A 13,959-nucleotide genomic window follows, 5' to 3' on the forward strand; every position below is an offset into this window, starting at 1 on the left:
CTGAATTGCACAAAGCTGGCAGGTCTTACAGATACAGAGCCCTGCAGAGTTTAAACCATGGGTCAGCTGGAGTACGCCTGGTGGGGAAAAGGGTGGCAGTGGACCCCATGCATCGGGGAAGAGGAGCAGGAGGATCCATGGTGCCTCAGCTTTCAGATTCCCTCAGTCCTCTCATGTTAAGGCTCATAAATCTTTTCAGATGATATTGTTGTAACTAATTTTTCTTTTTTCGCACACAATAGCAAAGAAAGAAAGAGGGATAAAAATGACAAACCAAAACAAGAAAATTATTTGGCATGTTAATCTCATAATCCTTCATTTTTATTCCAAAAATTCTTATTTCTAAAAATGTGGCACATTTGATGGAAGAAACAGAAGTCTGAGAAGTTAGCAAATAGTTTTCAAACATATGAACCGCTCTCTTTTCTACAATGACTTAACCTTCTAGTGACCAGCACTGGAGAAGGTAATCCTACCTGAGCAAATCTTAGCTTCTATGTTCATTTGCATGTAAATCTTTGATACCTAGTGCAACGCAGTAACACAAAAGCTCCTAATCTGGCAGGGTCCAAAAGCTAACAGCTGCTCTAATTCTGGGTGTGGCTCAGGTCAAAACACTGCCAAAAAATCACTGAGCCCAATCCACATCTAAGCATGGAAAATCCCACATCTAACAACCCTTTTAGCCAGGTCTATCTTAGAACACCAGGTCTGGAATGGGCTAGATGCCAGAGAGTTCACGTGTCTGCTCTATGATGTCAGATCTGCCGTGTCTGCAATTAACTATCAATATTTTACCCATTTAGATTACTAATCAGCGACCATGAGTTGTGGAGCACAAACTGTTCTACTTGCCTATAGCATCCTGAGACAGAATTCTTTTTTACATATGTTGCCCAGGAGAGCCAGAGTAGTACAATCTGTGTATGCTGTCAGGACCTAAGACTTTACGCAAGGTCACACAAAGTCAGTGGTACAGGGGAAGCTTGAACTCATATCCCAGGACTTCTGATGAATTATAGCACAATGCTCTAACCCCTAACTCACACCTGTTCCAAAAAAATAGACCCTTTTTAAAAAAGGGGAATGACAACTCACAGGTCAAATCTGGATTACTTTTGTTGATCATTGTCTTCAATTACAATCTCAGTCTTGTGGGCATGATTAGAAATAAAGATTATGACCGGCAAACCTTTTGGCTTGTGAATCAAATCATTCCACCGCAGCTCTGGAAAATCATACAGCAGACAAAACTCAAATATCTTATTCCCCAACTGACAGCTGGCAGTGTGGAAACTGCTTAGAGAAGACACAGTTAGGGTTGATAAAAGGAGACTGCAAAGCTGTAAAAATGTTATTGTGCTATGCCAGTGTTATTTGTGCCCATATTCAGTTGGTTTTGGATTTTTAGCCTTTTGACTATTTCTTTAAACCATTTTAATTGAAACGTAAATATCTGAAGGCTCTGGTGTACCACACCACAATGACTGATGTTTGTTTTCCCCTGTGTTACAGCAGCTACGATTATACAAATTAAAGCATCGGTTAGAGCAGTGATTTAACAGAAAAATGACTTAACAGGACAGGCCAACCCTGAAGCTTCTATTTGTGTTTTTGTACAGAGGGTTTGGAGGAGGGGGGGACAGAGGGGTCGCTGGTGGTTTCATCTTGCTCCTGCGAGCTTCCGGTTCAATTGGAGCCAGTCAATATTGAGCTATGCTGCTATGAGCTTTTGTGCACAACTGCTGTGATTTTTTTTATCCATTTTATATTCTCCCTCAACTCACTTAGCCCACCTATTACATTAGTCCTCAGCAAGGGGCCACAGACTGCGGCTCCTGCCAGAATGCAGCAACATGGACTTTGAGTCTGGCCACAAGGTGTCACCACTGAACAATGATAGGGGGAAGCCACAAGGTGTCACCATTGAGCAACGATAGGGGAAGCCACAAGGTGTCACCACTGAGCAACGATTAGGGCACACCCCAGAAGTTTGTGAATGCTGCGAGTGCTATTCTCTGTAGCAGTCCCAGTTGCAGCCAGCCCAAGGAGCAGATTTCTAGTCCAGGACTCCTGCATGGCAATCGACAGAGGCAAACCAACATCAGTGATTTTAAAATCCCATTTTACCAACCCTAAAGCCTTTCCTTTAAAATAAAACTAAAATGTGCTCATTTATCAACCAGCAGTTGACTGACAAAAATACCCAAAGCTGTGCTTAAACGAGTACATCGGACATGTACATGGAACATCAAGTTATTAGGAAATGCTGCACCAACATAACTCTTCTTAAAAGCCACTCCTATTCCAAAAGGCTGTTTCTTCTTTCAAGTGACCCAAAGTGTGCAGGTGTTTTCTATGATGGAAAAAACAGACCTTTGGTGAAGCTGAGCAGCCCAAAGAACAGTAAGAGATTCTATTTATTCAGATCAACATGGTCGAGATTCCACGTTATCCAAAAGAAAGTACACTGAAAGATTAAAAAAAAACACAAAACACCCCGAGAAATTGGCTTTGCTATCCCTATTTGGTTCAGAGAGGTTCTCTAGTTAAACTGTACAGGAGGCGTACGAACAGACAGCAGCAATGTGTGCAATGTCCTTGCAGAGATCCCTCTCGCACCTCATAACATGGACGTCTACATTCCACAGGGAACCCAAGTTTTCGGCACTGCAGTGGGAGAAGCTGGAGTCCGGTCTTTGCCAAAGAGGCTCGCCGAAGGCTCAGTGCAGCGAGGATGGTACGGCTTAACGGCTGGTCTTCATTGCTTCTTTCGCTGCCAGGATCAGAGGGGTAAGGCTGGAAAGGGGCTTTGCCATTTTCAAGAACAGATGCTACAAAACCAGGAAGACATTTCTGCGTTAGTGTCAATGATTCATTTTTATCTTGATTTAGCTCTCGCCTTTTCACTGGTAGTTCCATGCAGATTACACTCAGGTGCTATAGGTATTTCTCTGTCCCCAGGGTGCTCACAATCTAAGTCTGGACCTGAGGCAATGGAGGGTGAAGAGGGCTGCCCAAGGTCCTAAGGAGCATCAGTGGGATTTGAACTATATCAGTGCCAAACAGGATCGAGATTTGATGGGATACAAAGTTACATCCTAAATCTTGAGGAACCAGATAGATCAAGCAGTCATTTATAGACTGCTCATAAAGAGAATCAAGGAGATTCTCTTTATGAGCAGACTATACATGACTGAAAATAACTAAGTTAGAGGCACTGCACTCAGCAGCTGCTGAGTCTATAAGAGTATTACTGTGTGCTAAGCCTTGGCCAGAAAATCATGAGATAAACCAGCCAGACTAGCGTGGTAAGATAAATAGTTCTATCGATCCAAAGCTGCATGCCAGAACTCTTACATAACACGAGATAGCAGGAACAGCAGTGAAGGCTGCTAAGAATTTATTTCATATTCACGGTTGATATCTCTCTGCTTTCTTGAGTTAACAGATCTGACATCTGGTGGGATGTGTGGAATACTCTCCCAGGGAGGCCAAAATAGGAATGGAGTTTAAGAGGCCATTGGATACCCACAGGGGATCCTTGGTTGCTAAACATTAGGAGATACAAGAAAGTGTGACCTAGGGGTACACTTTAGAGTGCCACACTAGCCGATTCAATTAATGTTGGGGTTGCCAGAATGAATGGCAAATTTGTTAAGAAAGGTTAGAAGTCCTAGAGGAAACACAGGTAACCATGTGACAGATTGTCTGGCAGGCTGCAGCGGTAGAAAACACTAGCAGCAGGGTTTGTCTAGCAGGCTGCAAGTACCATAATAGCCAGAACCTTACAGAAACACTCACATAGCCTGGTCTGTCTGGCAAAATCCGCAGGTAACCTAGGAGGCCAGATGAGGGCAACTATTATGTTAGTACTGCTGGCTGTTTAGATTACCAAACTTTGTGGTTCGACATCAGAAAGGCAGGGTTCACGAGGGAACTAAGAGGAGATCTTGTAAGCTTTCTACCCTACATGAAATACTGAGGACAAAGCCAAAAAACAAAGCCCTGAACAAAGAAAGATAGCATTAAAATATTACTATTTAATCAAGCTTTTGCAGACCTATGCAACCCAAAATAGATAGAAATCCTCTTTATAATTGGTTTTTTTATACTTTATCTTATTTCACTTGCATTGTATTTTTATCTATTGCTTTTTATGTTCTTTTATTGACTTGTCTTACTCAATGTTTGTGTTTTTGATAACTAATTATGAATGTATTGTTGTAACCCGCCCTGAACGTCGGTGGGCATGCGATATAAATTCCTTTTAAATAAATAAATAAATAAATAAATAAATCTTGCTAGCTGCTGCATTCTGTGGCTGACAGCTGGGATGCATTCTTGGCAGTGTGGACATAATAGGGCAGACCAGTTGGTCCTTCTGCTGTTCTCTACCTTGTTACTGGGTCACTAAGGCTGTGGAGGAATTCTCTTCTACTGCACACCATGAAACAGTCCAACTTTTCCTGTTAGAAAACTCAGGTACTGTTCAGAGGAAGTCCTGCCGGATCTTTATTGACAGGATAGCCAGAGTGATCCATCCTGTATTTCGGAGAAGAGCAGAAGACTGGGGCGAGGGGATAGGATAAAAGGTGGATGACAGGAAAATTGGTTCTTACCTGCTAATTTTTGTTCCTGTAATATCACAGATCAGTCCAGACCAGTGGGTTGTGCATCCCTACCACCAGATGGAGTCACTGCTACATATACGAGACTGCCACCTGCAGTCCCTCAGTATTGGCCTGTAACCAAGCCCACGACAACTATAAATAATGGGCGAAGGGGTTGGAACCCAAACACAACAGCCAACCAACTCGCCCATACCTGAACAATAAAACAAAAATACCATCTCAGACCCTGCTCCTTCAAGAGCATCTGCAATAGGAAAACTCATTTCAGCCAATAATTCGAGCTTAAGGCAGTCTTTCGGAATCTGAAAAGGGGATGGGCCTCTGGACTGATCTCTGGTATTACAGGAATGAAAATTAGCAGGTAAGAACCAATTTTCCTTTCCTGAACATACCCAGATCAGTCCAGACCAGTGGGATGTACCCAAGCCACCCTACATTGGGCGGGAACCAGAAAGACCCGCGCGCAGAACACTCTCACTGAAGGACGATTTCACATGCATCTTAACGTCCAAACGATAATGCTTGGTAAAATTGTGAAGGGAGGACCAAACCGCTGCTCTGCAGATTTCCTGCGGCAACAGAAGCTGACACTAAGCCCAGGAAGTAGCCTGGGCCCTAGTGGAATGAGCTCTCAGACCCAAGGGAGCCTGACGTCCTTGGGCAACGTAGGCTGAACAAATAACTTCCTTAATCCAATGCGAAATTCTAGCCTTAAAGGCCTTGTCAGCCTTCTTAGGTCCACCGAATAAAACAAACAGATGATCTGAATGCAGGAAGTCATTGGTAACCTCCAAATAGCGTAAGAGAGCGCGATGCACATCCAAAAGATGAAGCTCTCTCTCCTGGGGGGAAACCCGGGAGTACTGCGGAAACCCTGGCAGATCCACAGACTGATTGACATGGAAGGCAGATACTATCTTGGGGACGAAGGAAGGAACTGTGCATAGCGAGAATCTATTCTCGTAGATTTTAAGGAAAGGATCCCAACACAACAAAGCCTGCAACTCCGAAGTCCGGTGAGCAGAACAAATGCTGACCAGGAAGACTGTCTTCAAGGACAAATCTTTTACTGTTGCTCTGTGTAAAGGCTCAAAAGGAGCTCCACAAAGCATATGAAGCACCAGGTTTAAACTCCAATCCGGACACAACTGGTGAATGGGAGGGCATAAATGTTAGCCCCCTTGAGAAAACTGGTATTATCTGGATGAGCCACCAGTGAACAACTGTGAAATCTGCCATGCAAGGCACTTAAGGCCACTACCTGGACCCGAAGGGAATTGAATGCCAAACCCTTAGCCAACCTCTGCTGAAGGAAATCCAACACCTGGGGAACATCTGTTGATAAAGGATCCAAGGAATGCTGCAGGCACCACACCTCAAAAAGCTTCCAGACTAACATAGGTCATAGAAGTAGTCGGTCGTCTTGCCTGAAGAGTGGAAATGACCTGTTCTGAATATCCCCTCAATCACAATCGTCTCCTCTCAAAAGCCAATCTGTGAGAGAGAAGTGATCCTCCCGATCCGAAAAACTGGCCCCTGCCGGAGCAGACGTGGCAGAAGAGCCAGTTGTAGGGGACCTTCCAGAGCGATTCGAACCAAGTCCGCGAACCATGGGCGATGTGGCCACTCTGGAGCCACCAGCACCACACTGCCTGGATGTCACTCTATGCGACGAAGAAGTCGACCAATCAGAGGCCAGGGGAGAAAGGCACAGAGAAGAATTCCCATGGGCCAAGGGCACACTAGGGCGTCATAGCTCTGCCCACCTTTAAACCCGCATCCAGGGCTTCCCACTCCCGAGTTACCAACTTGCAGATCTTCTTGGGTAAAGGGAAGGATGTCGGCCCCCGAATCCCATCCAGGACTGGGTTAACTCCTTCGCTGTCAGACTCCTCTTGAGAGACCTTAAGCCTCAGAACCTCCAATACCTGAGGAATAAGGGGGCACAGATCATCATGCTTAAACAGACGCACCACACTGGGATCATCCCCGTCCAAAGGAGGACATTCGCCTGCATCCGGGTCGTCTTATGGTACATCATCCAGAACACCACCCAGTACCAGGTCCGGTTGAACCCCAGAATCCGGAACTCTACCCTGCGGGGTTAGCGGCCTAGCTCGACTGCCAGCCTACGCTGGCCCCCATGGTGCTGTTGAGGTTCCATGGGATCCATTAACACCCGCTTGGGCAGAAGCTCCAACAGGACCCCCTGGCGAGCCGGTCTCTTAAAGGCCGCCTGCTTCCTAGCCAGGAAAGCCTGTTGTGCAGGAGGAGGATAAACTCAGGGGAAAGCTCCCCCGGGACCTCCTCTCCCCTCCAAAGTATGGTCTGGCATCAGCACATCATCACCAAAGGAGCAATCCTGCTCCACAGGGGCTAAAACGGAGGGGGGGGGAATCCCCCTCCTGCTGCGGAGCCACCCCCCCCCCCCCCCCATGGGCCCGGCCGACTGAAGACCTGATTTTCCCGGCATAAGGCCAGAGGAGGAACCCTCCTGACACGAACTGTAGCCCGGGCAAAGGGAGGCCTCATCCAATGCCTGCCCCAGTGCGCCACACGTGTGGCAGGCCGACAGTTTGGAGTGGTGTGCCATTAGCGGTGCCACGCAGCCACATGGTCTGGGCGAGAAAAATCAGGTGTGTCGGGCCTAAAGCGCAGCTCCCAGAAGCAGAGAGGCACAGAAAAAACCACCGAGGAGAAAATAGACTGCGCGACATGGCTGCCGACTTACGCCAGCAATTCCTTCTCCTTCCCCCACCGTCAAAGCATCCGGAGCCCCGCCTGCCAACAAAACTGTGCGGGAAGACCAGCTGCTCAAATCCCACCAGCCTGCCGGCAAGCGGACAAGGCCCGTCCTCAGCGCAGACTCCTTATCTCAGTCCGAAGAAAACCATTCGTTTTTGGTTTTTTTTTTAACCTTATGGACTCAGCCTTAGAGGAGTGTGTGAGGGAGCCAGGAGCCCCTGGCTATCACCGGCCTATTGTGGATGAAGCTTCAGTCAGGGGTCTCTAACCCCCCAGTCGCCCGGCTTCCACTGAGGGATGGCCCACAACGGTGCCTAACACTTCAGGGAGCTAGCCTACCAACTATCTACCATCTGCTGGAGTCAGAGCAGTACTGAGGGACGGCAGGTGGCACTCGTATATGTAGCAGTGCCCAAAGGTTTGCTCTCTGACTCCATCTGCTGGTAGGGATGCACAACCCACTGGTCTGGACTGATCTGGGTATGTTCAGGAACATTAGATAAGTATTTTGTAACTGACCAAGCAACATTTTTGTGATATATGGATGGGGTTATCTAAAAAGGGTTGTCTTTTTGCCAATGATACCAAGTCTGTAACAGGGTGGAAAACATGAGGCGGGATCTCTAGCGAAGCTCAAGGAATGGTCTAAGGTCTGGCAGCTAAGAGTTAATGCTAAAAAAATGCAGAGTAATGCATTTAGGTTGCAAAAACTCAAGGTAAAGGTACAGTATTAGAGGTGAAATTCTTCTAAACACAAAGGAAGAGCGGGATCTGGGGGTAATTGTATCTGATGTTAAGGTGGCCAAACAGGTGAATAAAGTGATGGTAAAAGCCAGAAAGATGCTTGGCTGCCTAGGGAGAGGAATGGTCAGCAGAAAAGAGAGAGATGATATTGCCCCTGTATAGGTCCCTGGTGAGACCTCACTTGGATTACTGTGCACCGTTCTGGAGTTCGTACCTTCAGAAGGATATCAACAGGATGGAGGCAGTCCAGAGGGGGCTACTATAATGATCAGTGGTCTTCGTTCTAAAGCATATGGGGATAGACAAAGATCTAAACATGTACACCCTAGAGGAAAGGAGAGATAGGGGAGATATGAGAGAGACATTCAAATATCTCAAAGATTTCCATGCATAGGAGGCGCTAGAACGAGAGGTCATGAAATGAGGTTGAAAGGGGATGGACTCAGGAGTAATCTTAGGAAATATTTCTTTACAGAAAGGATGATGGATGGGTGGACAGCGTCCCAGTGGAGACAAAAAACAGTATCTGAATTCAAGAAAGCATGGGATAAATACAGGGGATCTCTGAGGAAGGGATGAGAATTATAATGCTAAATTATTTGGATGGTGGGGTAGACTGGATGGGCCAAGATTGTCTGCCTGCCAACATGTTTCTATGGAGAATAAAAAGTGTGGCACTTTGAATCAAAGGAGTCTATTGCCTGTCCATGAAATCTGCGAAACGCACCCTCAAAACAGGACACAAACTCACAACAGTAAATGAGCCCTAACTAGCCAAACACCCCCCACCCACCTCAACATCCTCTCTTGTGAAAAACTACTTTAACGTATATTTGGGAAAATTAAGCACCTCCTCTAAAAGCTAGAGTATCATATGTCAGCAAAATATGTTTGCTTCTTTTTACATTTTGTTTTCAAATAGCTTTACGGTTTGCAGTCAAGCCTTCTCTAGTTGAAAGCAATCCTGGAAGAGAATTGCTTGCATTAGGAAGCAGACAAGGACATAAACTCATGTGGGTCAGATTCAGACAACTGGCACAGCCAATATGTGGTTGTGCGTTTCAGGCTTAAGCCACCAGGAAAATGTAATCTGCCAATCTGGCTGAATGATGGCCCAGTCCCCAATGCACCACTGTGTTCCCAGAGCTTTAATTATATTCCAACCTTCCTTAAGAAAGGCAGGAAACTCACCTGGAGCAGATCTTTAGCAGAGCCCCTCTTCTCCACATCCATTTCAAGGCAGCAGTTGAGGAAGTCCCGAAATGCAGAAGAAAGCTTTTCAGGGTTCTGAAGCTCTGGCGTGCCGTTAGTGGCGATGAGATACAAGGCCTGGGTTTAAAACAGGAAAGAGACGGCAAAGCTTCATTCTGTCCCTCATCCACCCTTCCCCAGCTTCATGTAACAGCTTCCTTAAACAGGAATCACCTCAAGCTTCAGGTTGCAGCGACAGCACCACTAAGTATGGTCTCAGGCCCCAACCCTCTCCTTCCCCATCTCCATGTATTACCCCCAATCCTGTCTTCAATAGCAAAGTCTTCTACAAGGGCTGAAAGAAAAAAAAGCATTCCAACCATTCTCTCTCCAAAGGAGTCAAGTGTGTTTCTTTCTTTCCTATTACAAGAGATGAGTAAAGGCCGGGCACGCGTTTGGAAAGCGGTGAACGGTCTCCGTAGGGGGATGTGTCGAATACGAGGCGTTAGGGGCCTCTTGCAGGGATGTTCGTGCAGACCTCGCAGGGCTCTGTGCGCCAACGTTTCAGTCCTTTGTATTTAGACCTTTTAATGCCCTTCAGTCTTTAAATGGCAATTATTTTTAATTTGTCCCCAGCCTGTTCTTCCAACCCCTCTCCGCTGCAGGAGGAACTGCTTTACAAAACTGCAGACTATCACCCGAGCATCCATGCTTATGTAAGAGACCCAATAAGAAGAGAATTATACCAGTGATGTGATGACCTGGGCACAGAAAGGTCCCTACTGAAAGGGGTTTACATTTCCCGCCAGTCTGAAGTTCTCTAGTTATTGAAAGCTGGATAAAATGTATCTGAATAACTTAGGGGCATTCTGGGGCTGGCCCAAGTTATCCTAAAGTTAACCAGGTACATGTGCCTGAATAACCTGAACCTTAACCGGTTATATTCAGAACATGGCCAATAAAGTAAAAAAAACAAACAAAAAAACCCCCAAAAAACTCACACATACCCCACCCCACCCCCTTCCGGGCCAACAGACCAGACGAACCCCTCAAACCCCAAAATAAGTAAAGCATATTGGGGCATAGTGCCCAACCCCTGCTACCAACCCGTAAAAGAATGAAAATGTTACAGGCCATGATGGTAAATGCCATGCGATACCAAACCCCGCCCCCACAGCTGCTGGAAGTATGGCACATTTACACTTCTCCCAGCGGCAGCCAGCAAATCCTCCCACTGCTGCTATCAAAGAAACACTGGGCACTGCACGGTGGTTTATATGGGAATTACAGCCTTGGTGCTTTCAGGGGAGGGGGGTGGGGGTTAGGAGGGGTCTTGGAGCCCATGTGGCTGTAGCCCACAACTTATTTCCATCCTTTTAGGGGTTGGAGGGAAATCAGGTGCTATGCCCAGATATCCTTTTGACTTATTGAGGGAGTGAGGGAAACTGGCCTGGAAGGTTTTTTTTTTTTTATAAATTAATTTAACTATATTCTGAATAGCCAGGTAGGGTTCAAGTATCTAAGTAAACTTAACCCAATAATTTTCATCCAGTCAGCAGCTCTTAGAAATCCCTTCCACTCCTTTTGCCTCCCTCACCGTCACCAGGGAGCGCTCCTTCTCCATTCAGGGTCTCCCACCTTTTGCAATTCCCTGCCCCATGACATCAAACTATTTAACAAACTATTACACACTCATTCGCTCAGTAAAGCATTTCCCAACCATGACTAAAGCCTCTTGTCTGTATTGCCTTGTATATTTTTGCTTTCACTTGATTTTCTTGTATAATATTGATTCATCTTGTCCAGCCTTTTTGCCTGTAGCATGATGGCTCTATTGTATTATTTTTCTCATGTGTAATTATTTACATTTTGTTCATTTTGAACCAATTGTGTATGTTTTATTGTACCTGCTCCAAACCTTCTTTGGAAGGACGGGTAAGAAAATATTTTAAAATAAATATTCAGAATATAACCAGTTAGATTTAAAGATATCCCAACAACTTAACTCGAATAACTTTAGTCACGCACATTCAGCAGGAGACTTGTCCCACTGAATAGTCAGCCAAAGGTTTCTGGATATCGTTACTACTCGAACTGCTGAATATGGGCCTAAACGTGCTTTCAGGTTCAGTAAATAAAGGTATTTAAGTAATTTTAGGCACAGATACAATCGTGATGAGTAATGAACAAATAGTACTGAGACAAAGGCTTACTCTGAGAGGGTTTTCATTTAAATATGGAGGCTCGCCCTCAACCATTTCAATAGCCATGATTCCCAATGACCAGATGTCAACTTTCGGCCCATAGGCTTTCCGGGTCACTACTTCCGGAGCCATCCAGTATGGTGTTCCCACCATGGTGCTGCGCTTACTCTGCTCTGGGGTGATCTGAGCACAGAAACCAAAATCAGCTGAAAATGAAACGGAAAAGCATTAATATAATGACCGTTAGCAGCTAGATGACAACATATGAGCTGCACAGAGAGGGACAGGGGAAGAGGCTAGGCTGCTGCATCAGACCGCTTCCATAAACATAAGCAGATTGTGCTGTGTCACAGCAGAATCTTTTAGAATGAGTTCCGACTTAGCATTTCTAAAGCCTATTTCCTTCCAGCATAACGTCCTGAGATGGGCAGCTTCTGTCCTACCCATGCAGAATGCATATGGAAAGTTCTGGTATAAATAGCAAAAGATGAGCTTGGATAGGGCAGACAGTCCGTCCTAACCAGTGAGTATCAGTTACACTAAATTAACATTTCTAATAAACAAAAATCTAAGTGGTTCCCTGGTTTATACATACTCAGTTTGACTGAGCCGTCCATTCCCAGTAAAATGTTGTCACTCTTGATGTCTCTGTGAATAACTTGATTTGAGTGAAGGAATTCCAATGCTTGAAGACACTGGCAGGGAAGAAAACCAAACACTGGGAATTCAAATTAAAAATCAATACAATTCAGCAGCACTGATTGTACAAGCAGGGCAGGAATCTCTGTAAAGCCTAGTGAGTGGGAACACTGGATTTCATCCACAGGATCTCTATAGTTTTATAGTCAAACGTTCAGATGAAAATGGATCACCTACTTTTTCTTTTCTTTTAAATGATTGCTAATGTAATTCTGGACATTTAATTCTCATTCTCACACAGCACCAATCATACTGAAGCTTCTTGGTCAGCAGTTTTTGCCCCGTGGTGCTACAGAACAAATTACCCTTCACAGTGCACTTCATCTGACTACCAGTAAACACGTATTTCTTAAGACCACCCTTCTTGCAGTTTAGGGTTACAGGGATTTGGGCATCGCTTGTTTAATCCCAAAAGATGCATCTTTAAACCTCAGCTAAACTTACAAAGCGATTGTTCATATGCAAATACTTTGCTGATTTTCTTTTAAGAAACTGAAACTCTTGCTCTGCTTACTCTTAAAGTAACTGTAAGAAAAGACAGTACAGATTTAAAACAAAAGTTAAAAGTCAAACAACCCCCCCTACCCCCCCCCAAGATATCTATAGATGCAGATCACAGCTCAATCACGCTTTTTAAGTTTCCTTCAAGGCAATGGTAGTTCTGAGCTCCAATGAACAGAAATTGTGCAATTCACTGTAACCTCACCTCTCGGCACACAGCTGCTATCTGTCCTTCATCCATGCAGGTTTCTGTTACAACATCCGTTAGAGATCCTCCTGCTAAATACTCCATGACTACCCACAGCTCGTCTCCAACAAGATAGCTGCAATGGAAAGACAACAGTAAAAAAAAAAAAAAAAAAAGTAAAAAAATTAAGACTTTTTAATGGTAAATTATTTGCACTGAGTTTCAGGAACGAGTAGCAAGCTGGTATATTGGATTGTTACTAGAGTAGCCACGAGGCTACCCTTCACAGAAAGTTTACCACAAGGGTTCCTCCGGTCCCCAAAAATAGAAATCCCACAAAAACTGCACCGCAAAGAAAATTTGCCCCAGCACTATACATCTCTGCTACAGCCAAAAGCACTAAAGGGAAAAGTAGCAGAACTGATTAGTATTTGGAGCCAATGCATTATCAATGGACATCTTGTAGGATCATGAGAGATCTCTCTTGAAACTTCTGGCCTGCTTTATAAACATCTTTGGGTAGAAAATAATCAAAGAAAAATTGAAGGAAAAAACTCTTCAGAAATACCTCCCCCACAAAGGAGGGAAAACAGGCCACAGGCCTAGCTCAACGTGGTTCGGTGGTGTAGACTGTAGAGGGCCTAATGTGATCAATACAGAGCACAGACAATGAAAAATACTCTGAAGAGAGCCAAAATTCCCAACTAGAGACAAGAACGGAGAGAAGAAAAACCACACAATGAAAACCCATGCACAACAAAAACCACAGCAGAGGTTTGGGGAGATGATGCTCAGATGGACAAATTTGAAAGCAGTTACCAGCCGAACCGTCATGCACGCTCAGCTACTTTCCAGATGCTTTTTAGAGACTAGATTATTCTCAGCTCCAACCATTGCTCAATAGTAACACCTAACGTACTGGGTTCAGAGGGAGTTGTGGTCTGTGGCCCCTGCATGAAGGACTATCACATCAATAGCTGGGCTAGTGAACAGGGTGGGGAAGACCCCAAGAGGTTGGGTCTCTGCAGTCCCAATTGAGTTAAAAACTTAAGAG

General features: G+C 45.1%; 1 protein-coding gene across 4 annotated transcripts in view; it reads right to left on the reverse strand.

The window, feature by feature from the left end:
• Positions 1 to 287: 287 nt before the first annotated feature.
• The window catches only part of PAK1 (p21 (RAC1) activated kinase 1), a 205,146-nt gene continuing 191,474 nt past the window's right edge, over positions 288 to 13,959 (reverse strand). For all 4 annotated transcript variants that reach the window (XM_029602178.1, XM_029602181.1, XM_029602179.1 and 1 more), the window contains 5 exons: positions 12,924 to 13,041; positions 12,114 to 12,213; positions 11,528 to 11,724; positions 9,315 to 9,452; positions 288 to 2,834 (listed from right to left, as the gene is read on the reverse strand). In XM_029602178.1, the coding sequence (XP_029458038.1) occupies positions 2,748 to 2,834; positions 9,315 to 9,452; positions 11,528 to 11,724; positions 12,114 to 12,213; positions 12,924 to 13,041 (640 nt within the window). In that variant the 3' untranslated portion in view covers positions 288 to 2,747. The remainder of the gene's footprint in view (positions 2,835 to 9,314; positions 9,453 to 11,527; positions 11,725 to 12,113; positions 12,214 to 12,923; positions 13,042 to 13,959) is intronic.

This window comes from Rhinatrema bivittatum, chromosome 5 (assembly GCF_901001135.1).
Source record: "Rhinatrema bivittatum chromosome 5, aRhiBiv1.1, whole genome shotgun sequence".
Lineage (NCBI taxonomy): Eukaryota > Metazoa > Chordata > Amphibia > Gymnophiona > Rhinatrematidae > Rhinatrema > Rhinatrema bivittatum.